Source organism: Gouania willdenowi, chromosome 6 (genome assembly GCF_900634775.1).
Source record: "Gouania willdenowi chromosome 6, fGouWil2.1, whole genome shotgun sequence".
Classification (NCBI taxonomy): Eukaryota; Metazoa; Chordata; class Actinopteri; order Blenniiformes; family Gobiesocidae; genus Gouania; species Gouania willdenowi.
The window spans coordinates 62,191,526-62,216,454 of NC_041049.1; the positions used below are offsets into that span (position 1 = coordinate 62,191,526).

A 24,929-nucleotide genomic window follows, 5' to 3' on the forward strand; every position below is an offset into this window, starting at 1 on the left:
GCCCTGCCCCACGCAACTAGACAGCCCAGCATAATAAAATTATTTACTTTATAAAAAAGATGAGAAGCAAAAGGCGGAAATAAGAAAGTAAATATTTTTAATTCTTTTTTGGATGGTTTGGACTTCACACTCACTATTGTTGTAATCGCATAAAAATTGCATTGTTTTTTTATTTTTTAGATAAATTCTACTTAAAATTCCACTCGTTGTTTTAAAATTGTAGATGAAGCTTTAGAGAACCAATGTTGGAGACACACTTAGGGGTTTAGGAGAGCCCCTTGTTCCACAAATTAAAAAGCATAATAAAATATGGAGAGGGTACTCATGATGTGAAGGGGGTATTTAGGATTTGATAAAAATGCAAAGGGGGTACACGGGACAAAAAAAGATAGGTAGCCACTGCTGTTGATGTTAGAAAGCTGTGCTTCTTCCTTGACTCTTACCCTGGAAGTATTTATTCATGCAGACTATAAATGCTTTCATTAAAACCGAGTCCAACAGATTCTTTTAGATTCAATTATTACACGGAAGTCAAGAAAACATCAAAGCAATGAGCCTCTGATGAAGACTGGCAGTTGACAGTCGAAACACGTCAGGTGATCAAGGTGGATTTCCTGAGGAACAGTTGTCTGAATGAATGAAACCCTAACATAAGAATATTTTAGAATCGTAGTGACGTCAAAAACAGTGAACATATGTCTTTGCAGTAGCTCTTCCTTTGTTCGATGGAAAAGCGGATTTCCTGACTCTGTTTTGACTCTTTTTTTTTTTTTTTACAAGTTCTGAGCTATTGTGATTTTAACTTGTAAAATGTTCTTATATTAGTCCCTCTAGTGCTCCTAAATCAGCAACAGTAGTGGTATGCTCTATGCTTGATTTCATGTTTTTCTCATTTAACAATTATTTTTTATCTCGGCCAAGGAGTTAATATTTCACAGGATTACGTCAAAGTACTTTGACAAAAGTTTAACCAAAGGCCATGAAATATTCCATTAATCTTTTGGAGAGGATCTGCATCTACATATTGTTTATAATGAGTCTCTCATCATTGGCAACATTTCAGAAGTTCTCATCTCAGTTTGTAAATGACTGATCTTTATGAAATGTGACTCAGTAATGTCGGGTTGGTTCCTCAGTTATCTCGCTGAGTTTCATCTGGATCGAATTTAATCACAATAAAAAAAAAAGAGATTATATTGTTATTAATGGGGGAAGAAATTCCTCCAACCCTCTAAATCAGTGGTTCCCAAACTTTTTCTGCTTTGCCCCCACTTGAAGAAATAAAAATTCTCATTCTTTTCTTTTCCATTTTTCACTCTCAAAGTTCAGCAAGGCCATTCCTCTGCTCCCCTTCTGCATGTTTTGTTATTGCAAATAAAGAAAAAGTATTCAACTGCATTATTGTGACCATCACCAGCCCTCCCTAAGGAAGGGTAAGAAACATTTTATTAGAGGGAGGATAAGAAAAGAGAGGGCATTGTTATACCTAGGTAAGGGAACAGAGAAGGGGGAGTCAGGATGGAAGGGGTGTGGAGGAGTTGACTTTATTAAGGTGGGAGTGTAATGTGAACAGGATCAGAACAGTGTCCCAGACTAGTTGAGCCGTGAACCACAGATCAGTAACTGTCAACTCTAGCTTCAAGACACCTAAAACAGAAAAGAGAGAGAAAGGCGAGGAGAAGGCACTGACTGCAGAAAAACATGATACAATATTATCAGGTCAGCCTGCCTTGGCTTTGGGCCTCATTCACAGTGGCCTTGTCAATACTTATTGTAAAGGTGATGATCCATGAACAGAAAGTCGAGGGTGTGCTGGTGGATGGAGGATGATGATGGGTTCTATGATGTCTGAGGTGAGAACGTGAACCATCGACAATCACCAAATGTGTTTTGCGCTGACTGGTGATGCCTGCCCAGACTGTTGCACCTCCTCCACCAAAGCAAACTCTGGGGACCATGTTGATCTCGGCGCATCGCTTGCCTTGCCTTCTCCAGCAATGCTGACAACCATCATTTCTGTGCAAGGTGACCCGACACTCATCAGTGAACATGGTCTTGTGCCCACTGACAATGGCCACGGCGGTGTCTTGGTGTCAGTGGAGTCACCTGCAACGTTCGTCTGACATTCAAGCCCAAGCGGTGGAGTCGGTTGCAAATGATTTGTCTGGACACCCGAGTACCGTTCACTTCTCGTAAACAGGCCTGCAGCTGTGTTTCAGTAGCATAACGTTGTCTGAGTGCATAGGTCCTTAGGTACTGGTCGTGATTGCAGTCCATCACTCCTGGGTCTGTCATGAACAATGCCAGTAGTTCTGTGTCTTGCTGCAAGTTTGCTGATGACACTTTGATACACACCATGTTCACAGCCCACCACCGACCTGAAGGCGCGCTATGGCCACGTGGCGCTGCTCATCCGTTAAGTGACGTCGTGTGTTCATGGCTGCTTGAATGATGAACTGGGAATGACTTACTGACAATACCAGCTTTTTCTACCTCCAGAATGTTGAACTTGGTGCCACATTGAAAAGGGTTGTCTTTTTGTATTTTTTGGTATTGGCCCCAATATGTAAGGAACACTGTACACAGTGAGACCATTACATGGAAAACACAAAATGAGGTGTGTTTATCACCCTAATACAATTTCCTCCCTATCCCAAAAATCACTGAAGTGAAACAAACACCTTTTATATGAGACTCACTGAGAACCTCACAATATCTCTAACTCATTGTGAGTAATGTATGTTCGATTTTCTTTAAGACGACAAAGAGAATGCTGCATGAATTATTAAGAGAAGTGAGCAGACCTGAGTTTCTGCAGGAGCATCTGTATCATGTATTATTCATATGAGTGGATCAGTGGGTGTGAAACTCTCCTGCTGACCATCTGGGATGTCCACACTCGTATTTATGTGTGTGTATGATGCCAAGGCCACACACACACACACTTGTGTATAGAGCATCTGTTTACTGTTGTAGTGGGATTGTTTTTTGTGTATTTGCACTTAGTTGTTAATATATTACTTACTGTGGCCCACTTAGAATAAACGTTTCGCACGTCTTTTACAAACAAACCTTTTGTGTTCTCTTTATATTTGCAGCCTGAGAAGTCATTACCAGGGAGCTGCTTGTATGATCTTGTTGCTGTTGTGGTGCATCATGGATCAGGGTAAGTAGATATGAATAAATCAATTAACCTTCACATGATTTGAACACAATTAATAGAGTTGATGCATTTAGAGATTAGAGAAACTTTATTAATCAATCCGCAATGGGGAAAGTCATTTGTCACCAAGTTGCACGGTTTACACATACAGTCCACAACAGGACATCAAAAGTACATACAAATAAACAAAAAAAAATGCAATTGACAATTTCGATCTGGGATCACAAACTTTTTTGAAACTGTTACTTCATATGTACAGTATAGTCCGAAGGGCTGCCATTAGAAAAGCACTCCGTAAATACTAAATGTTCACAGTTTCGCTTTAATTAGAGGATAAGGTAATAAGGAATGCTATAGCAGTAACTTAAAAAAAATAGAACATTTATAAGTTTCAACATGCAACACTTTATTTCTCCTAATTTATGCAATTGTTTCATTTTAATTACAATTCATAGAAAATGATCATCTAACAAATGACTATTAACTAATCTTACAACATGTAACAGTTGTAAAATGCAACGATTGTGATATTTTATGAAAATCCACCTTGCTTTTTAAAAAATATATCAGTGGTTCCCAAACTAGGGCTACTTGAACACCTCTCAGGAGGTACACAGAAACATTTGTTAGTCTATTTTTTTAACGTTATAGATTTATTCATTTATCTATTTTTTACATGCTGCACACAGACTTTTTTCTCCTCCATCAATAATAATTAATGGCACAAACTCTTTAAAATACACCAAAGTGTGAAGTTCAAATTTTAAAACGAGCAAAACATCAGAAATAAATGAATAAAAAGGCCTAAATTCAAGGTTAATGTTGGACGAGACACAGGACAGAGTTTAGATGAGCCTGCAGACACAAATAAATAATGTATAACATGAGCTATGGGCTACTTGTAATAAGAATATAAGTCTAAGGGGTACTTGGGGCAATAAAGTTTGGTTAACACTGTCTTATATTATTTATAACATACCACTGATCATACACCAGATCTGCAACACTTAAAAACAATTGCCACAAGTGTTGTAGTGAAAATAAACATTTAAAGATGATAATTTAATGCTAAAATGTTATCACGTGCAGCAGTATTTAAGGCAAGGCAAGGCAAATTTATTTGTATAGCGCATTTCATACTCAAGGCAACTCAATGTGCTTTACATGATAAAACATTCAATTGTTTAAAATCTACAAGTAATAACTACATTTGTCGTCTTGGGGTCAATTATAATTGTAATCACGTAGTTGATAATTAATTACAATTATGGCTTTGCCGCATTTTACCATTTCAAAAAAATTTAAATCTAGGGGTATACTGACACAAAAAAAGGCCCAGATGTCCCCGCCAAAAATATTAAAACCTATATTTTCATTGATTAGGAAGTCTAACATGGTAACCAATAAATAGAAAATAAATTAGATGATAGATATTTGTTTTTAGTGTATTTTACAGCTGATTTATGACCTGTTATCACAAGAGAAGCTAACAGAATACTAACACCAGAGGAAGGTTATATTTTATTAGGTTGTTTATTTCAGGCTCCTTAAATCTGATTAATTGTAATTGAACTTTAGTTATTGAGAACGTAATTGTAATTGACTTTCTGATGATAAAAATGAAATTTAATTGTAATTGGAAAAAATGCTGGTCACTGTAATCGTAATTGAACATGGGTAATTTAAAATGTAATTGTAACTGAAAAGTGTAATTGACCCCAACCCTGGTACATTGGAACTATTTTTAAACCGGTTTTCCATTGAAACCCTAAAAGTCCCATCAATAACCTTTATCCACTAAAAGCCACTAATTGTGGAACACTAACAGGAAGCAGTTATTGACGATGTCATTAGGGAAGTGAATGATCCATGTGCTGCAGTCCCAGGTTTGGCCTCTCGGGGGCAATGTTGCACCAATGCTTTGTTGTTGAGTTGCTTCACAAAACACAAAGGAACTGTTGCGAGCAGCTTCCTGCAGAACGTGATGTACGTGTCTCTGTTGGCACAGGGTGGGATCGGGGCACTACACCGTGTACGGCAGCCACGAGGGTCGCTGGTTCCACTTCAATGACAGCACGGTGACGCTGAGCAGCGAGGACGCCGTGAGGAAAGCCAAGGCCTACATCCTCTTCTACGTGGAGAGGACTAGTCAGGTGACCTCAGACAAGACCTCCACACGCAAACAAAGTGTGGACACAGAACATGTTTGTTCTCAGGATAACGTTGCAGTGAGTCCAGACAGTATGCTAACCTCTGTGGCTGAGGAACACGTGGGTATCCACAGTGAGAAAACACAAGAAGAAGTATGTGTGGCCACAGCAGCAGGTGAGACGAGCAGCACCGATGTTGTAGTAGAGCAGGATGAAGCACACGGGGATGAACAACCGTCAGTGGGAGGAGCCACGAACCTCGTTACACCATAACTTTGTTATATTTAACACCAGCTCGTCACTTTGTTTTGACATTAAAATCTGTATATTGTTTGTTCTTTGGTTATTCTGTTTTAAAACCATATCTAAATAAAAAATTAACAATGTGGTTGTTTTGTTTCACTAGCTTAAAACCTAAACAGAAAAATCAATAACCAGACGAGCAGCGTTTTTCTGTTTTAAAATTAAATCTTGTTAGGTTTGTGAGATATTTTGATATTTAAAGGGAAACTAGGATTAGAGCTTCATGTTTTAGGCCCACCGCACAGAGAGGACCCACAGACGGGGGCAGACAAAAAAAAGAGCAACGTATCAGTCACATCACTAATAAACTAATAATACAATTAAAAAAATCTTCTGTTTGGCTCTCATTTCCCCCTAAATATACAAATATCTCACAAATAGAACAAGTTTACATAATAGTTTACATTTTAAAACATCAAAATACTGCTTTTGCTGGGTTTTTTTATATTTCTGTTTTGATTTTAAGTCAGTAAAATAAAATCACCACACTCTTTATTTGTTATTTTGATTTGTTTATAAAACTGAATAACCACAGAATGAACAGTACACTGATTAATTACCTCACCTCGATGCTTGATTAGTCCAGTTAACTTTCACAATAAATTCAACTGCCACATTTTAACAAGATATTTTTCTGTTTATATTACCTATATTATTAGGTAAAATGATACATTTGTAATAGATTCCAAAGGTAATCGAGTATAGTGATTAGGTTTTTTTTTTTTTTTCATGTGTCTGATGTTTTTTTTGATGAGTGATGCTGAGGCTTCAGTTCCAGGACTGTTGTTCCAAAGTAATCCTTGTCAAATAGTTTGTTCTGTTTTGTGCTGAACTGTGACTCACCATCAAAGACGTGGGATTTAAAGTTAAACATCTTATTCAAGTAATGTGAACATGACGGAATACAACAGTTTTCAATCTGAGTCTGTGTTTTATTGTGTTGACCTGTTGATTCGTCAGAAGTTTAATATAAGTTAATGTACAAACACTCAAGTTTAACAAACACATCACTTTATTTACCTGCAGTAAGAATAACAAAGGTACATGTTGGGTACACACCTTTTTTTTAATTATTGACTTGAACTAAGAAGCAAAGAATAAGAGGGTTTAATAATTACAGTAAATGCTCAGAGAGAGGGAATAAAATGAGCATATGAACCAGTGTTTTTCAACCTAGGGGTCATGACCTGATGTGGGGTCACCTGGAATGTGTTACTAATTGCTGACTAAAAATTTGATTTTTAAGTTGTTTTTTTTTTTTTAAATTAATACACAATATTAAGCAACTGTATTCTATACTTTCACCTATTCAAATATGAATCTAGATCAAATAAAATGCAGTATAAAGAAAGGAAGAAAAAGACAAAAAAAAAATGCAGTATTACAATATCTGAGCTGGTGCGTCTTGTTACTTTGTGCATTAATCCTGTCTAATATGTAATTGTAATACAGTATAACAAACGTGATTTAAAAAAAACTGAATTTAAAAAAGATAATTATTTGAGGTTGCCAGAAATTTGTGATATGAAAATGGGGTCACGATCCAAAAAATGTTGGGAACCTCTGATACAGGGGTCACCAACCTTTACAAAACAATGAGCTACTTCATAGGTACTGTATAGTCATAAGTGCTACCAGTGAGAAAAGCACTTCTTAAATACTACTTTTTCACCGTTTCACTTTAATTAGAGGCTAAGATTATAATGAAGACTAATGGTACCACATAATTCCAGCAATTTCATTTTGTCTTTTTTAATAATATGTTCACGTTTCATTTATTACAACTGTTTTTCAAGAAATTTACTTTGATCTCCTGACACGTTTCGACTGTCAACTGCCAGTCTTCTTCAAAGGCATCTGCTGATCGCTTTGACGTTTCCCTGACTTTTGCGTCAGGTTCCCTTTGTCTTCTTTTTGAATAGTATGTTAAGGTTTCATTTATTTAGACTACTGTTTTTCACATCAAAGCCATCAGCAGACACCTCTGAAGAAGACTGGCAGTTGAGTCCAACCATGTCAGGAGATCAGAGTAAATGTTCTAAAAATTTCACCTTGTGTTATTAAAAATATATCACTCACACACACACATATATATATATATATATAAAAATACCACTGACCATACACCAGACCTGCAACATTTAAAAACATTTGACAAAGTGTTTCAGTGAAATTAAACATTTAAAGATGGTTAATTTAATACTAAAATTGTATTAGCATTATTTTTACTCTACTCAGTACTAACTATATCTCTTATATGTATTTATCTTTGTCAGTTTGAATCCTGGAAAGTAAATCAGATTTTAGATGGAGCTCATTGGTGATTAGAGCTTCTGAGGGCCCCTCACATGGTCCATGCGTGCTACCTGGTGCCCACGGACGCCATGTTGGTGACCACTGCTCTGACATAAGCCTTCTGAGTGTGCATAAAACAGAGCACATGGTGTTTGAATTCACAGAGGAGAGACAGTTTGTGTTGAGAGTCGAGTGCAAACGTTCCAAAGTCATGCTCGTGACTTTTGGTGGTAAACAAGCATCGATTTGTCCCAGTTTTGTCTTCATAGAGTGTGATTTTCTTTCACTAAAACCTCTTGTGTTTTGGACATCTCAGCACACACACACACACACACACACACACAGCCCCTCCTCTCTCCCTGTGGGACACGTGCCATCCACTCAGCGTCACTGCTGTGGCAGGAACAAACACTCCTGTATGCAGACGAACAGCTGCTCTTCATTGCTGCCTCACAGGTGGCTGTTGGCTTAGCTACTCTTTCTCTATGAATGAAACAAATGGTCATCCGTCCCCCACCCACCCCCCCAAACTTCACAGATTAGTTGACAGTGATAAACTCACATTATAGTGTAGAGCAGGGATGGGCAACACTATCACAGCGAGGGCCACTTTATCAACATTCATATCAGCATTTAGAATAATGAGCGATCCAAGCATTAGGACTTTGTCTTTATGGTTATGTTGTTTTGTCAGTTTTTATGTCATTTTGTGTGTTTTTGGAGTCGTGTGTTTTTTTTTTTTTGTGCTTTGCGTATTTTATTTGCATTTATTTTGTCAATTTGTGCATTTTTAGGGTCACTATTTTTCTGTCATTTTCTTGTGTCTGTAGAACTATTCTGTAATGTGCTGTTGTGTGTTGTGTTTTTGTAGTTTATTGTTTGTTTAACTGGTTGTTGTGTCTGTCTTTGTTGTTATTTTGTGTTTTTTAGGATTTGTTTGTGTTCGTCAATTTGTGTGTTTTGGGAGGTATTTTTTGTATAATGTTTATCTTTATGTTCTTTCCAACTTCTTGAAATACCATTTTTAAGGATTTGTTCTGGTGGACCGCACAAAATTAGACTGAGGGCCACATGTGCCTGTGTTTTTGTTGTTTTGTCAGTTTTTAGTAATTTTGTGTGTTTTTATTTTTTGTGATTTTGTGTATTTTTCTGTCATTTTCTCCATTTTTGTGGTCAATTTGTGCATTTTGGGGTCACTTTCTATATTTTTCTGTCATTTTTTGTCATTTTGTTGACAGTTTGTGTGTTTCTGGAGCTATAATGTGTTGTTTGTTGTGTTTTTGTGGTCATTTTGTTTGTTTAACTGCTTGTTGTCTGTCTTCGTTGTCATTTTGGGAGTTTTTTTTGTGTATAATGTTGGGCTTTATATTCCTTCCAACTTCTTGAAATACAATTTTTGGGGATTTGTTCTGAGGGGCCCCACAAAATTAGATTGAGGGCCACATGTGGCCCCTGGGCCACCAGTTGCCTATGTCTGGCGTAGAGTCTGGTTTAGGGCGAGTCACAGATCTGAATGTAATGTCCTCACAGTTTACTGATATCTAACCTGTTGTTATTATGATGGTGGGATGATAAAAGAACAGGACATAGCTTGTAGTGTGATTACATCAGCGTTATGGTTTTTTACCACCTCAGGGATCTGCAAACACTCCATGAGTCATAGCTCACAAGGTTCCACAAGTTAAAATATGAGCAGAGATGTAAAAAGTACTGATACAGTATATTCTACTCAAGTGGAAGTACTGTTACTTGATTGAAATTAAACTCAATTACAAGTACAAGTAAGTCATACATCAAATACTCATCATGTACAAGTAAAGAGTAGCTCAATTCAATAGAACTCAAAGTAAAATTTACTAGTTACTAAATATTGGTAAGGTTCCCTTGCATACAGTGAACATCTCATGTATAAACAGCTTTTTTTAATTTCATTTTGTACATTATTCTGTCATTTTGTATATTTATCTCTTCTTTTGTGTGTGTTTGGGGTCATTTAGTGTGTTTTTAGGGGTAATTTGGTGTGTTTTTAGAAGTCATTTAGTGTGTTTTTAGGGGTCATTTAGTGTGTTTTTAGGGATCATTTAGTGTGTTTTTAGGGGTCATTTAGTGTGTTTTTAGGGATCATTTAGTGTGTTTTTAGGGGTCATTTAGTGTGTTTTTAGGGATCATTTAGTGTGTTTTTAGGGGTCATTTAGTGTATTTTTAGGGGTCAATTAGTGTGTTTTTAGGAGTCATTTAGTGTGTTTTTAGGGGTCATTTAGTGTGTTTTTAGGGGTCATTTAGTGTGTTTTTAGGGGTCATTTAGTGTATTTTTAGCGGTCATTTTGTGTGTTTTTAGGGGTCATTTAGTGTGTTTTTAGGGGTCATTTAGTGTGTTTTTAGGGGTCATTTAGTGTGTTTTTAGCGGTCATTTAGTGTGTTTTTGTGGTTGTTTTGTGGTGTTTTTGGAGTCATTTTGTGTATATTTTGTCTTTGTTTTGTATCTTTGTCTGTCATTTTGTATTTTTGTGTCATTTAGTGGGTTTTTTTTCTATAATTTTGTTTGTGTTGCAGGGAATTTGGTGCATTTTGGTACAAGTAAGTCATACATAAAATACTCAAGTACAATAAAAAAAGGCGCTCAATTAAATAGAACTCAAAGTAAAAGTTACTAGTTACTACATATTGGTACGGTCTCCTTGCGTACAGTTCACATCCAATGTGAACATTTTTAAATCAAAGTTAAAGGCACTTTTTTTCTCTACTGCATATGATTGAGAGAGAGATTTTTGGTCATGTTGATGTCATGTGTTTGTTGATGATTTTACCGATGATTTTAATTGATTTTACTGATGATTTTAATTGATTTTACTGATGATTTTAAATGTTCTTATTGATTTTTAACAATTGAATGTTTTATCATGTAAAGCACATTGAGTTGCCTTGAGTATGAAATGCGCTATACAAATAAATTTGCCTTGCCTAAACATCTCATGTATAAAAAGCTTTTTTATGTCATTTTGTACATTATTCTGTAATTTTGTATATTTGTTTCTCCTTTTGTGTGTATTTGGGGCCATTTCGTGTGTTTTTGTTGTCGTTTTGTTGGGTTTTTGGAGTCATTTTGTGTATACTTTGTCTTTGTTTTGTATATTTGTCTGTCATTTAGTGGTTTTTCTCTTCTATCGTTTTGTTTGTATTGCAGGTAATTTGTTGCATTTTGGTTGTCATATTAATATTTTTTTTTCATTAATCGTATATACTGAAGTACGTAAGTAATACATAAAATACTCAAATACAAGAAAAAAAAAAGTAGCTTAATTAAATATTACTCAAAGTAAAAGTTACAAGTTACGTTCAACCCCCACGTTTATTTTTGGTAATAAATCTTGGTGCGGTTCCCTTGCATCAAGAAAACATCTCATGTATAAACTTAAAAAGGAAGAGGTGAAATCTTGGAACTTAATTTATTTTCCTCAAAGGCATCTGTATAAAATAAAATGTTTGTCAAAATGTACAATTCTTTTTCAAAATAAAATAACACCAATTAATCCATTTTAAAACGTACTTAAGTACAAGCACAATTACTGATTTAGAAATACACTCAAAAAAGTACAAGTACCCATAAATGTAGCTCAATTACAGTAATATGAGTTCTTGTAATCTGTTACTTTCACATCTGGTTTTTTTGCTCTAAATTGAACAAACACACCCTGAGTCATAGCGTACAATGTTCCACAAATTAAAATATGGTACGTTTGGCTATAACTCACAGAAAGCGGTTTGGCCTGTAAACGTGTTTGATGTTAATCTGTCTAAGGTTTACCCTTAACCTGAAACAACCCTTATCAAAAGACATTCATCATTCCTCAAACTGCCTTCAGTCGACTGCAGATCACATGTTTGTGTTCCTGATGCAGGAAGTACATGTAGTGCCATGCTTATGAATCATGAAGAAAGATTCCAACTAATGCATCATCCAGTTTACAATGTGCTCTTGGCACAAACTGGTCAAATGTAATATTCCACTAGTTGCTAATGCGCTGGAACACAAAGTGCTTTATACTGTATGACTAATACACAACAAGGACTTCTACAGTTTTTTTTTTAATATACAGGATCATTTTAGATTTAATCATCTTTAGTCAAACTTTACAACACTTGTGGAGAACTTATAGAAAAAAATACAACTGTATTTACAAAAGAATGTGCAAGTGAGGAAGCATTCCTTTGATGTCACAGGCAGCGGTATTGTGCTTGATATTTCCCCTCGGAGTCAGTATAACCCCTCAGTATCAGTATCCTATCGAGCATTTTTAGGTCTATTATATATATATACATCTAAATGTTCCTTAGACGTTTAGTCTAAAATTGGTCTACCAGGGGTATAGAAATGAAAGTTCTTTAGACTAGACTTATAAATAGATATCGCAACGTCTAGATTCCGTCTAAAAATAGACAAAATCTATGAAATTAGGTCTAAAAAATAACTAGACGTCTAATATTTGTGTGGGATTATGTCACTGTTCCAATAGGTTTGAAAGGGTAATTTTTGTATTTTTTTTGCCCAATTATTATTAGTGTTCTGTATGCTGGGGTACCCGTTGGAACAATCGAACTAAGTGTGGAGGACAAGTTAACCCACCAAAAATCTACGTAATATTAATAAAGTATCTAGAGAATAATGGAGTATTGGATGACCTAATGTTACAAATGTTAGCGTAACTTGTTAGTGGGTGCAATATATTAAAAAGTTGTTTTTTTTTTTTTTAAAAAAAAACATAACGGAAGACAGAAAATAATTACACAGAATATTTTCAGCAGGTTTTAAACCTCTGGGAGAAGCTGGTCCTATCCTTGTCTACCATGACTATACCTGTGTAAATATATAAATACAGTAACTTTATGCATGAACACTGTTCTGTGGAGGCTCATAATCTCAATAAACACCAACCTGATTAAAATGTGCGTACAAAGTTAAAACATTCAGAAATATTAGAATCTTATGGGAAAAAGATCAGTAATCATCACTGGACTCATTGTCCATCCCTGATGCTGATTGGTGCTTTCATTAGAACATCTGCTCAATGGGCTAACAGCTGGATTTTGATGATGAAAATAATAAAGTTATTGTCCACCTTCGAGAAACTAGTTATATCCATAACCAGGGACTGGGACAAAAAAATACATTTTGTGTCCAGACCAGCCCACTACATTATCAGACACCTACTGTAGACGCTGTTATTAAGTCAGTGATGCTCAACATGTGGCTATTTATGTCCTAATATTAATTATTGTTCCCCCAGAAAACCTTAAAGGAGGGAAACTTTTTAACCCCTCTTTACCTTTTTCCTTTGGCCATTTTGCAACTCCTTTGTCCCATTGTTGCCCCTTTTTTCAGACTTTAGCTTCCTTTTGACAAATATCACTTTTTTTTCCTATTTTTTGTCAATTTTTGCAACTTCTTTTTGACACTTTTATGAAATTTTTGTTCTCTTTCATCTTTTTTGCCCACTTTTGGTCTTGATAAGCTAACTTTTGCCCAATAAATATCACTTGTTTCCTTTTCGCTTCACATTTTTGCCCTTTTTTCACCAATGTTTGCCACTCTTTGCCGTTACATACCACCTGATTCCTCTTTATTGGCACATTTTATTTTTTGGTCACTCTTGACTGCTTTTGCCCCATTTTAGTCACTTTTCACTCTTTTCGTGCCACGTTTTTGCTACTTTTGGCCTTCTGGTACTTTGGTAACCCATCTGTTACCATGTCTGCCTCCACTCACTCGTAAAAAAAAAAAACAACATAACCCACCGGGACGATGCCCGGTATGCCAAACCACCGCTGTCCATCACTTAGCAAAAAACAAACCCATCTCCAATGCCTGTCACTGTGTATCTCTATCTGAGAAGTAGGCCAGGCCAGTGTAAACATCTGGGCCGGTGTAGTGCCGGCTGCCTGTTGACAGCCATGACAGATGGAAGATTGAAAGGCAGCGTATGGCTCTCACACTTCCATCTTTGACCGTGCTGCAGTTGTCTTCCTAAAATAGCCTGCATTCTCCAGCCTTATATGTCCAGGCCTTCAGCGTGCGTGTGCCTGGGAGGGCATCATGTATCTAGGACACACAATACAGGCTGCAGGGCTCATTGTTGCATTCTACCAGGATGCCTGCTGCTGCTGCTGCTGCTGCTGCTCCAGGGACAGGCCTGAGGACACCTCACCATGCATCTCACTCAGCTCAACCAGGAGTGCCTCCTCCACCTTTTCTCCTTCCTGGACAAGGACAGCCGCAGGAGTTTGTCTCATACGTGTCATCGGATGCGTGAGGCCTTCCTGGACCCGTGCCTGTGGAGCCTCCTCATCTTCAGCTCGCCCTGCCAGCTGAAAAAGGACAACTTTGTGTTGGGGGCGTTTCTGCGGTACTTGACTGTCTGCTGGCACTCCAGCAGGGTTCTGCAGGTGTGCAACGTCGAGGACTGGTTGAAGAGCTCGTTTCAGAAGGACATCTGTAGCAAACATGAGAGCTTGGTCAGCAATTTCCTGACTCATGTCTGCCACATGTGAGTTCGTGTGGTAATCCTCTGCTTTGCTGGGTTTGTGCTGATTACAGCAGTTTTTCTCAAATGGGGGTACGTGTACCCCTAGAGAGTGGAAAATGAACAAATAAAGTGTCAGTCTTGGTCCCACCCCAGGCGTGAGATGACTGGAAATGATGAAAACCATAGACATAAATCTATAAAGGAGCCACTAAATCTGTGTTTTTCGACCTTGGGGTCAGGACCCCATGTGGGGTCGCCTGAAATTTCAGAAAAATTCAAATATAACAACACAATCTTAAATAACTGTATTTCTATACTTTAACTTTGTGAAATATGAATCTAGTTGAACTAAAATGCAGTTAAAAATACAAACTAATCATAGAGTAAAAAATGTATATCAGTTCTAGATATCAAAATGGGGTCACGATCCAAAAAAGGGTTGGAACCACTGCACTAAATACTGTTTCTTTCCACTTATTCACAAAATGAGATTCTTTAAAATGTGTGTTATCACTCGTTCATTCTATCATTATGATCTATAGATGTTTTTAAATCGTTTTCTTTGTAGTCGGACAAAGGGGGGGAAGAGGTTTGAGAAGCACTGGATTAAAGGAAACACTCATTTCCTCATCAGTGTGTGGAAAAATGCACCACATTGTAATTTAATCTGATTTGAAGTAGAGCAGTCACTGTAGCAGATAATTGACTGTACGTGTTCACGTTATCAAACCATGTGACGTCTCTGACCAATCAGCAGACAGCAACTCAGGACAAAAAGTCCTTAATTAACTTTCCAAGCAGATCATATGGTCTTTTTTTAATCTTCTCTCTTGCAGCCTTTGGTACTAGTTGTTTAACATTTGATATAGTTTTCATTCTAGTCATGGAAAATACCGGAAGGTGCAAGTTTAGATCTTTTTCTTTCCTCCACTGCTCATTAACTCCATTCTTATCTCCAGGTCTTTAGTTTCAATCTATTTAATCTGCCTTTCCTCGCAAATTGGCCAAAAATTCTCACACAGAATTACATTTGTGATTTTTTTCAGCGTTAAAACACTCGTGAGTAAAAAAAAAAAAATCTCAGGTTATTTATTTTTTACATTTATTTAGACTTCTATTCACAGTCTCATTAGAATAGAATAGAATGGAATAAAATTTATTGCCATATGTACACGTTATTTTAGTTTTTTTTAAATTATTTTATTTTATTGTTTACCACATACAACACAAAGACAGAGAAAATACCTTAGACCATAGATGATATTTATAAATCTTATACATTATAATACAGTAAGTGTGTATGTGTGTGCGTGTGTGTGTGTGCGCGTCTGTGTGTGTGTGTGTGTGAGTGATATAATAACACTTATAATAATGGTATTGTGCTATTAGAGGGTGAGGAGAGGAGACAGTAACAAGTTAATGATAGCCAAATATGTGGGGGAAAGGAATAATATAAAAAATATATATATGTACACATGATACATACAGTATATATATACATATACAAAACAAAATTGAGAGAAGAAAGGGAAAAAAAAGAAAAAAAGAGAATTCAATGAAAATAAATAATAATAATAATAATAATAATAATAATAATAATAATAATAATAATAATAATAATAATGTATGTAGATACACATTAAAAAGAACAGGTACAATAGAATTCCTTTGCAGAGTCAGATTAAAAATGTTTTACAAACAACAACAAATCAGCCAAGACAGTATAAGTAAAGGTGCAAAACAACTAAAGAACAGAATTATACTCAACAAAAAGATATATTAATAAATATAACCTAAGTTGAATTTACATAGTGCACATGGGAGAGAGAGAGAAAAATAAATAAAAAAGTCAAAAGACTAATGAATATAAGGATACTGGTTGTTGATGTTTTTAGAAAGTCTCATGTATAAAAACATTCATTCTTTTATAGCATAGAGCTTGGATTTCTTGTAATAATCTCTCCTTTAGTTCTTGGAAAAAAAAAAAAATCTAAATTCTCCAAATGAACAGGGGAAGTTTCAGTTCCAGCTGGAGAAACAGGAAAAGCTGTTTTAACCTGTGCAGATAAAAGGAGAAACACAGAGTAATCTGATTACACAATCACAGGTTGGGACTGTTTTAATGTTACACAACCTGCTCAGGTTGAAACTGTTGTCTTTAAAAGTGCACATTTTAATTGGATGATCTTGAAGTTTCCAGGAATGGCTCACACCCATTACAGGTGACGATTGTTTCTCTTCTTTGGGAGGTTTAGCTGCAGGCAGCGTGCAGTAAAATCATTAAAAACAGAGGGAGAGGGCTTCATTCCACCACTGAAAAAATACTGTGGTCACACATCAAACTGTACCTAATAAATGACATGACAGTGAGGTTTGATACGCTACTGAAAAGTGGCTCTATTAGGGTTTTTCTGAACCAGGGTCGTAATAGGATCCCTGGGTAATTTCACCAGCAGCAGCAACGGTTGATGTGAGGGAGCTTGGCCTGCATATGGATATGATGCTAACAGCTGTTAGTGTACAACCCTGTGAAGGTTTTCTTGCATTGTGAAATGTGAGACATTAGACAGTGTGTGTGGGTGTGTGTGTGTGTGTGGGGGGGGGGGGGGGGGGGGGGGGGGGGTGGACTGTAAGATGAGCCAAAACTAGAACCACCCACTTTGTCTGGGGCTTGTCTGCTGTTGCCCTCCAGGCATGCTCATTGCATACAGATTGACCCTCCCAAATTGTATAAGGGGGAGAGAGAAGTGAGTGCACGTGACAAAGTGGGAGGAGACAGAGGGAAGCTGTGCTGGTGATAAAGAGTGATTTGGCAGTGGAGTGTGTGGACCCTCCCAGTCAGCTGCATGCTGCACATTTACGCAGGGGCAGGTGGAGCCTACAATTGGCTCTTTGTGGCTGTCAGAGGAACGAACATGTGCATGTGTCTCCGCCTGCCTCTTCCTGGACCAGAAACCATTGCAAACTCAGAAGCCACGCTCGCGTCTAACCTTTAGTTCAGTGTTTCTCAAATGGGGGTACGTGGACGCGATGGCACCACAGGGAGTACTTGAGAAAGAGAGAGAGAGAGAGAGAGAGAGGGGGAAATTAACAAATAAAAGCATAAAAAGATGGGGTTTTAGAATGTTTATTAAAGTTAAAAATGATAATCATACTAAATATTACCAGCAACACACAAAACAACAACAAACACACAAATTAAAAGAAAAATGTTTTGAATGATAAAAAAAAATGGACAAACGACAGCAAAATACACAAAATGACAACAAAAACACACACACCAAGAGAAAAAAAAAACTTACTATTACCAGCAACAAACAAAACGACAACAAAAACACTCAAATTAAAAGAAAAATATACTGAATATTAAAAAGAAGGACAAACAACAAAAAAATACACAAAATGACAACAAAAACACACTAAAATGAGAGAGACTTACACAAGATCACAAAAACACACAAAAAAACAGAGAAATATACAAAATTACATAAGAAACGACACCAAAAAATTTAAAAACAATTAATTAATAATAATAAATAAATAAACAAAATAAGAAACTACACCAAAAACATACACACTGACAGAGGATACCACCACCACCACCACCACCACCACCACCACCACCAACAACAACAACAACAACAACAACAACAACAACAACAACAACAACAACAACAACAACAACAACAACAACAACAACAACAACAACAACAACAACGCATGGATTCAAAAGTTAGAGCTAGTTTGAGAACCACTGCTTTAGTTCATCGTGGATATGAAACTGTTAATAATAGCATGTTGTGTAGCATGTTATTTTCCTCACATGCCAGTTAGAGACAGTTAATCATCCTGTTTGGTTTGGTTATGGTTATGGTTATGGTTTATGAACATACTGGATGTGTGGGCTGCACAGTGGGTGGAACTCTGAGCTTTGGCATCAGATTTTATGGTTAAACATTTCTGAAGAGATTAACTTTACACCAAACTGGTCTGTCCACTGGAATTAGAACGAGCACATCTGTGGAATTTTTTTGAAGATACTAATTCTGAAGGCAGAAAACCTTTCAAAATATATATATATATTTTTTTTAAAGAAACCCTTTCACTTAGAAAGCTAAAGTAGACAAACACTAAATGTGATCCCAGTTTGGTGTTTTCAGAGTTTAATGGATGATTTAAAATAGGTGCTGGGGAAACCAAACGTGTTATTAGAGGAGATGATTACAGGCTTGCATTGTGGTGTTTTGCATGTGCACAGCAAAGACCAGACTGGCCCTTAAGCGGCTGATTTTCATGTGAACTGCATCATGTCTCAAATGCTAATGTGGTGGCGTGAAGCTAGGGGGGCCATAGATGCTCATTTTTCCTCCTTTTAAGACAATCCCTATTTTCTACTCTATCTAGTTGCATATCATGAAGAAATAATGGGCCTGAATACAAATAAAAAAGTAAATTTCCTTTACAGGGAAATAAGACGGGACTGTATATTTAAAAAAAAAAGACCAGAGAATTAAAGAAAGGAGCGTGAACCACTGTAGACGCTGTGTTGCCAGGTTGGGTTTGGAAAGGAACCTGTAGAATACAGAGAGGACAGAAGTTACTCATTCATGGCCTTATTGAACACTTTATTATTTTTTTAAAAAACTTTTTTTATCAGTTATCTGCATTAAAACTGTTTTTGGTTTAGGAGTACACTTGTGCAGAAAACAACTGTTTTGTATGTAAAAAAACAAAACAAAAAAAAAGAAAAACAAGATACTGAAAAATTAACTATATTTTGTTAACAATTATTTCAGCAAAGCAGATTACATTATATAATGTATGTATGTATTGTAATCTGTATAAACTAAGTACGGAAACTAAATTATTGTTTATATTATATTATGTTGTTGTTTTTTTGTTCTAATATTTACCATTTTCCTTTTTTCAAGTCCTTTTAATCTATGCATTTTAGATCACTTTTTCTGTTTATCAATAAGAAAATTATATCCAGCAGTAAATGAAAGTTGGAAACATTAAAACAGATCTGAAATTGCAGAGATTATACAAAAAACGCTATACAATATGATAAATGTAGTTAGTTACGTACTGTATGCATGAATGCATCCTTTTATGTGGAAAAGCAGTGGTTCTCAAGCTTCATACATGCAACTGCAACATTTTGTAGATAAAACGATTTGAAAAACATCTATAGATCATAATGATGGAATGAACAAGTGATAACACACATTTTAAATAATCTCATTTTGTAAATAAGTGGAATTAAACAGTATTTAATGCAGTGGTTCTCAACCTTTTTTTGGATCGTGACCCCATTTTGATTTCTGGCGACCCCAAAGACATTATTTCATGTTTGAGCCAAGATTTTTTTTTATTTACTACATTTTAGTTAAACTATTCACAAAGTGAAAGTATAGAAATACAGTTGTTTAAGATTGTGTTTTTATTTTTATTTTTTTAAACTATAATAATAATAATTAAAAAAAAAAATGTAATATCTTTAATTTTTCTGAAATTTCAGGCAACACCATTTAAACTCCAGGTGACCCCACATGAAGTCCCGACCCCCGGGTTGAAAAACACAGATTTAGTGGCTCCTGTTATTTCTATAGTTTTTTTTTTGATCATTTCCAGTCATGTCACGACGCCTGAGGTGGGACCAAGACTGACACTTTTTTTGTTAATCTTCCACTCTCTTTCACTCAAGTACCCCCTGTAGTGTCATCCTGTACCCCTAGGGGTACACGTACCCCCCATTTGAGAAACACTGAATTGGAGAATAGAAGCTGTATTCCCTCTGCACTGTGTTATTATGTGCAGGCTGAGACTCTTTGTTAATATAGAGTCGTTGAATCCATAAAGTGTCACTGTCCTCCCCGCCTGAGCTTGTCATTGTCGATACGGTGCAATCGCATGCGTCTGATGAAGCTTCACATGGATGAGCCGGGCTGCTGCCATGCTCAGAGGTTACTAGGGCAGCACATTAGGGATAGGTTGGGCTCACATGTGGTAAAATGGTAAGATTATGTAAGTCTTTATGTAATCTTCAGTGAACATGAATGACATCCGTAGTCTGTTGCCAGCTTTGTGGTGGCAGTGCACTCTGCATACTGCATACTGCATACTGCACTCTGCATACTGCACTCTGCATACTGCATACTGCACTCTGCATACTGCACTCTGCATACTGCATACTGCATACTGCACTCTGCATACTGCACTCTGCATACTGCTCCAACATGTGCAGCAAGTCCAGTTTTACTACAACTGCAACACTTGACCATTGATTTCATGTGTGTTTCTCTATGAAAGACACAAAAACTTTATTGTGGTCATGCAGCGACCAATCAGATGTTCTCATTCCTCATGTCACCATAACTAGCCTTTCATGGGATACAAACAAGGGGTGGACTGGGCATCTGGCATACCAGGCATCGTTCCAGTGGGCCGTTGACCCTAAGTGGGCCGGTCCAGTCCGCTACTACGTTTTTTGTTTTTTCTGACGAGTGAGTGGAGGCAGATATGGTAAACGGTGGCCAAAAATGGTCCAAAAGTGGCAAAAAGTGGCAAGATAAGAGTGAAAAGTGGCTATAAGTAGTCACGAGTGGTCAAAAAATGGGCAAATAAAGCGGAACCAGGTGGTATGTAATGGGAAATGGTAGCTTTAATGAGCAAAGTGTGGCAAATAATAGTGAAAAAGGGGCAAAAATGTTTAACAAAAAGAGGCAAATTTTACGGGGGAAAGGAAACAAATGATATTTATTGGGCAAAATTTTGCTCGTTGGAATGAAAATAAAAATAAAGAAAGGACAAAAAATGGATAAAAGTATAAAAAAGAACAGGAATCAATATTTATTGGCAAAAGGAAGCTAAAGTCTGAAAAAAGTTTCAGAACTTTTTGAAAAGGGGCAAAAATGGGACAAAGGAAGTTGAAAAATGAAGGGAAAAGAAAACAAGTGGAATTTATTGGGTAAAAGTTTGCTCATTGGGATGAAAAGTGGCCAAATTTTTGTCAAAAAGGACAAAAAGAAAAAGAAGAAAGGGGTATTTATTGGCAAAAGTAAGAAGTCAATAGACAATAGTCACAAAGTGCTTCACAGTAAAGTACAATAAACAGAAAAGGTAAATAATAATAAATAAATAGTAATTTTAGCCAAAAGCAGTCAAGAGTGGCCAAAAAAGGCAAACAATAGTGAAAAGGGTAAAAATGTGAAACAAAAAAAGGCATAAATGTAGTGGAAAAAGTAAAGAAGTGATATTCATTGGGCAAAAGTTTGCTTATTTGGATGAAAGGTGACCAACAAAATATTAAAGAAAGGACAAAAATTGGATAAAAGTATCAAAAAGAACAAATTGAAGAATTGATATTTAATGACAAAAGGTTGCGAAAGTCTGACAAAAAGGGTCTGAAATTTTTGAAAAGGGGCAAAAATGGGACAAAGGAAATAGGTAAAAAGGGGTTAAAAAGTTAAAAAAGTTTTCTGGGGGAATAATAATTAAATGAAGACTAAAAAACCACATGTTGAGAATCACTGACTTAATAACAGCTTCTACATGGTCTCTGATAATGTATAGAAACACACTTTACACACCTTTGGGACTGTGAGTAAAGAAAGAATGGTTTGGCTTTGGGATGAAACTTTCATTATCTTTAGCTTTATGTCATTCTTGTATCTTAGTGCTGTTGTTTAGCTCTTTGGTTCAGATCAAGCCCTGCCATCCGTTTCCTTTTGTCACACAACAGTTTAAAATAAATAAGCACACGTCAAAGCGACTCAGTTTATTTAAGACGCGTCCCTGTCTAAATAAACTAATCCTAGAATACTAAAGTGTGCACTGCTGCACACAGAGCAGGTTATACATGTGTAAACGTGTTTGTGTGCTGTCTGTACCACAGGTGTCCCAACTTGCTCTCCCTCAGCCTCTCTGGCTGTGGACACATCATGGACCAGGATGTGATCTCAGTGCTGCAACGCTGCACTAATCTACGTCGCCTTCACCTGGAGAACTGTGTCCGCATCACTGACCGATGCCTGCAGGGCGTGGTGGACCATGGGAGCAAACTGGAGGTGGTGACAGTGGACTTCTGCAGGAACATCACTCAGGCTGGGCTACAGAGATGTAAGGACATGATGAGGCCCTCCATCCATCTGAGCGCAGAGAGGAGCGCTGACATGATCCCTGACATCAAACCTGAGGAGAAGGTTCCACTGAGGAGAACGCTGCAGAAAGTCCTGCTCTTCTCCTGAAGGCACGTCCTTACACTGCCAGAGCAGAGACCATGAGACAGGGATGGTTGACTCTATCACAAACATGTGATTGTATCTGATCCGAGGGTCACATTATCAACATTCATGTTAGCATTTAGAATAATGACCAATCAGAGCATTAATACAGGGGGAAATGGTTTTGTCACTTTTTAGTCATTTTGGGTGTTTTTGTTATTTTTTGTGTTCTTGTAATTTTGTGTATTTCTCTGTTATTTTCTGCATTTATGTTGTCAACTTGTGTGTTTTTGGGGTGACTTTCTGTATTTTTTGTTGTTGTTTTCCATATTTATTTTGTCATTTTGTGTGATTTTGTTAACAGTTTCTGAGTGTTTGGAGCTATTCTGTATTTTTTGTGTTTTCATAGTCATTTTGTTTGTTTAAATGGTCGTTGTGTCTGTCTTTGTTGACATTTTGTGTTATTTTAGGATTTTTTTTGTTTGTGTGTTTTTCTGTATTTTATGAGTCATTATAAGTGTTTTTGTTATTTCTTGAGTGTTATATTTGCATTTTGGTTATTGTCAATATATGCATTTTTTAAATTTCTTTTTAGTATTTTTGTCGTGTTGGGTATTTTAGATGTTATTTTGTGAAATTTTTTTGTGTGTCTGATGTTCTTTTTTGTGTTTTTATTGTTGTTGCTTTGTGCATTTTTGTTGGCATTCTGTGCATTTCGCTGTTAATTTGTGTGTTTTGGGAGTTATTTTGTGTATTATGTTAAGCTTTATATTCTTTCCAACTGATTGAAATACAATTTTTGGGGATTTGTTTTGACGGCCGCACAAAATTAGACTGAGGGCCATATGTGGCCCCCAGGCCACCAGTTGCCTATGTATGCTATAAAAACTTAAAAGGAGTGCTTTTCTTCTGCTTTGTATTTTCTATTTACACCTTTTTATACGCTTTTCATACATGTTGTTTTCAGGGTGCTTTTAACCAGGGTTGGGTTCAATTACAATTTTCAATTACAGTCACATTTTCAATTATCCATGTTCAACTACAGTTGAATTATGATTACAGTAACTGGCATTAATTCCAGTTACAAATAAATTAGAACTTTTATTTTTCCCCTCAAAGCCAATTACAATTAGTTTCTCAAATAATTACAATTGTACTAACTTTTATTCATATAGTGTTGTGATGATTGTATGTGTGTACTGTCTCATTTTAGTATATTGTTACTCCGTAAAATTGTATCGCCCCTATAAAAAAAAAAATATTATTTTAATTCTTACCACCTGTATGGGTGTGAAGATGAAGATTCACTGACAGGTAGTGGAAAAACTTGATATGAAACATATTTTAACTGTTTTGCATTTAATCAAATTCTAATTGACAGTTTTTTTATAAAATTTCCATGGTTATTACAATAACAAAGGCAATTATCTGAACTCAATTACAATTACAATCATAAATACGCCATAACGGTAACTAATTATCAATTACGCAATTACAATTATAATTGACCCCAACCCTGATTTTAACCCTGGAACACTATTGATGGTTGAATACCTCAGAAATGGGTAAAATCAAAGACCACGTTTCCAGTTTCACGTTTTTTTTCCTAAGAATGTTTTGCTCTTACATTCTGAATTTTTCAATAATTTTGGTTAATACTCATGGTATTTATTTATTTTTTGTTAGGTATGGCAGAGTTGAAAATAAAAGAACACAACTCTAATTTGTCAAGTATTGTCATATTTCGATACATTGTAACGATAATTACTTTTTATTGGGTATACAGTATAATATATCAGGTAGTGTGATGGTGTTACTCATTTTAGCGATAGTGTTCTAGGGTTAAAGGCAACAAGAAGAATTTCATACGCCTTTTACTCAGAATCTAAGTGTGAGCGCGCACAAAAAAAACAAGTTATTGCTATTTCTAAAGGGAGATACTAAAGCCCAGAAACATTTCGGAAACATAGGCTACCGGAGACAGAGTAAATTCTGCCCTGCACTGCTACACAGCCTGTAATATCACCAAGTTTATAATTGAACCAGTTGTTAGAGCTTCTATCTTTACCAGGGAGCAAATATTTATTCCTAGTTATTGTTTAAAAGAGCTTTAGTTACCGGCAAGTAGTTCCTACTGCATATCAAACAAGTTTATAAATATGATTTTATTATTGTGCACAGTTCATGTTATGAATATATACGTAGGCTACATCTGAATGAGGTAACCATCTTAAAAAATAATAATGAAAAATAGATAAGTAATAAAAGTACA

At 36.2% G+C, this 24,929-nt stretch overlaps 2 protein-coding genes and 1 long non-coding RNA gene across 3 annotated transcripts in view; 2 read left to right on the plus strand and 1 right to left on the minus strand.

The window, feature by feature from the left end:
• Nucleotides 1–5,758, plus strand: part of usp3 (ubiquitin specific peptidase 3) — a 29,035-nt gene extending 23,277 nt beyond the window's left edge. The window contains exons 14-15 of the mRNA XM_028449570.1: nt 3,099–3,166; nt 5,172–5,758. Of these exons, the coding sequence (XP_028305371.1) occupies nt 3,099–3,166; nt 5,172–5,586 (483 nt within the window). The 3' untranslated portion in view covers nt 5,587–5,758. The remainder of the gene's footprint in view (nt 1–3,098; nt 3,167–5,171) is intronic.
• On the minus strand, nt 4,534–15,099 carry LOC114464905 (uncharacterized). Its single transcript, XR_003674268.1, has 4 exons — nt 15,087–15,099; nt 13,733–13,734; nt 6,735–6,742; nt 4,534–4,709 (listed from the first exon to the last, which is right to left on the minus strand). It is a non-coding gene; the product is annotated as an uncharacterized LOC114464905 (long non-coding RNA).
• On the plus strand, nt 14,005–22,846 carry fbxl22 (F-box and leucine-rich repeat protein 22). Its single transcript, XM_028449571.1, has 2 exons — nt 14,005–14,453; nt 22,330–22,846. Exons 1-2 carry the CDS (start codon nt 14,116–14,118, stop codon nt 22,679–22,681), a joined length of 690 nt encoding a protein of 229 aa, XP_028305372.1. The 5' UTR covers nt 14,005–14,115; the 3' UTR covers nt 22,682–22,846.
• The last annotated feature ends 2,083 nt before the right edge of the window (nt 22,847–24,929 follow it).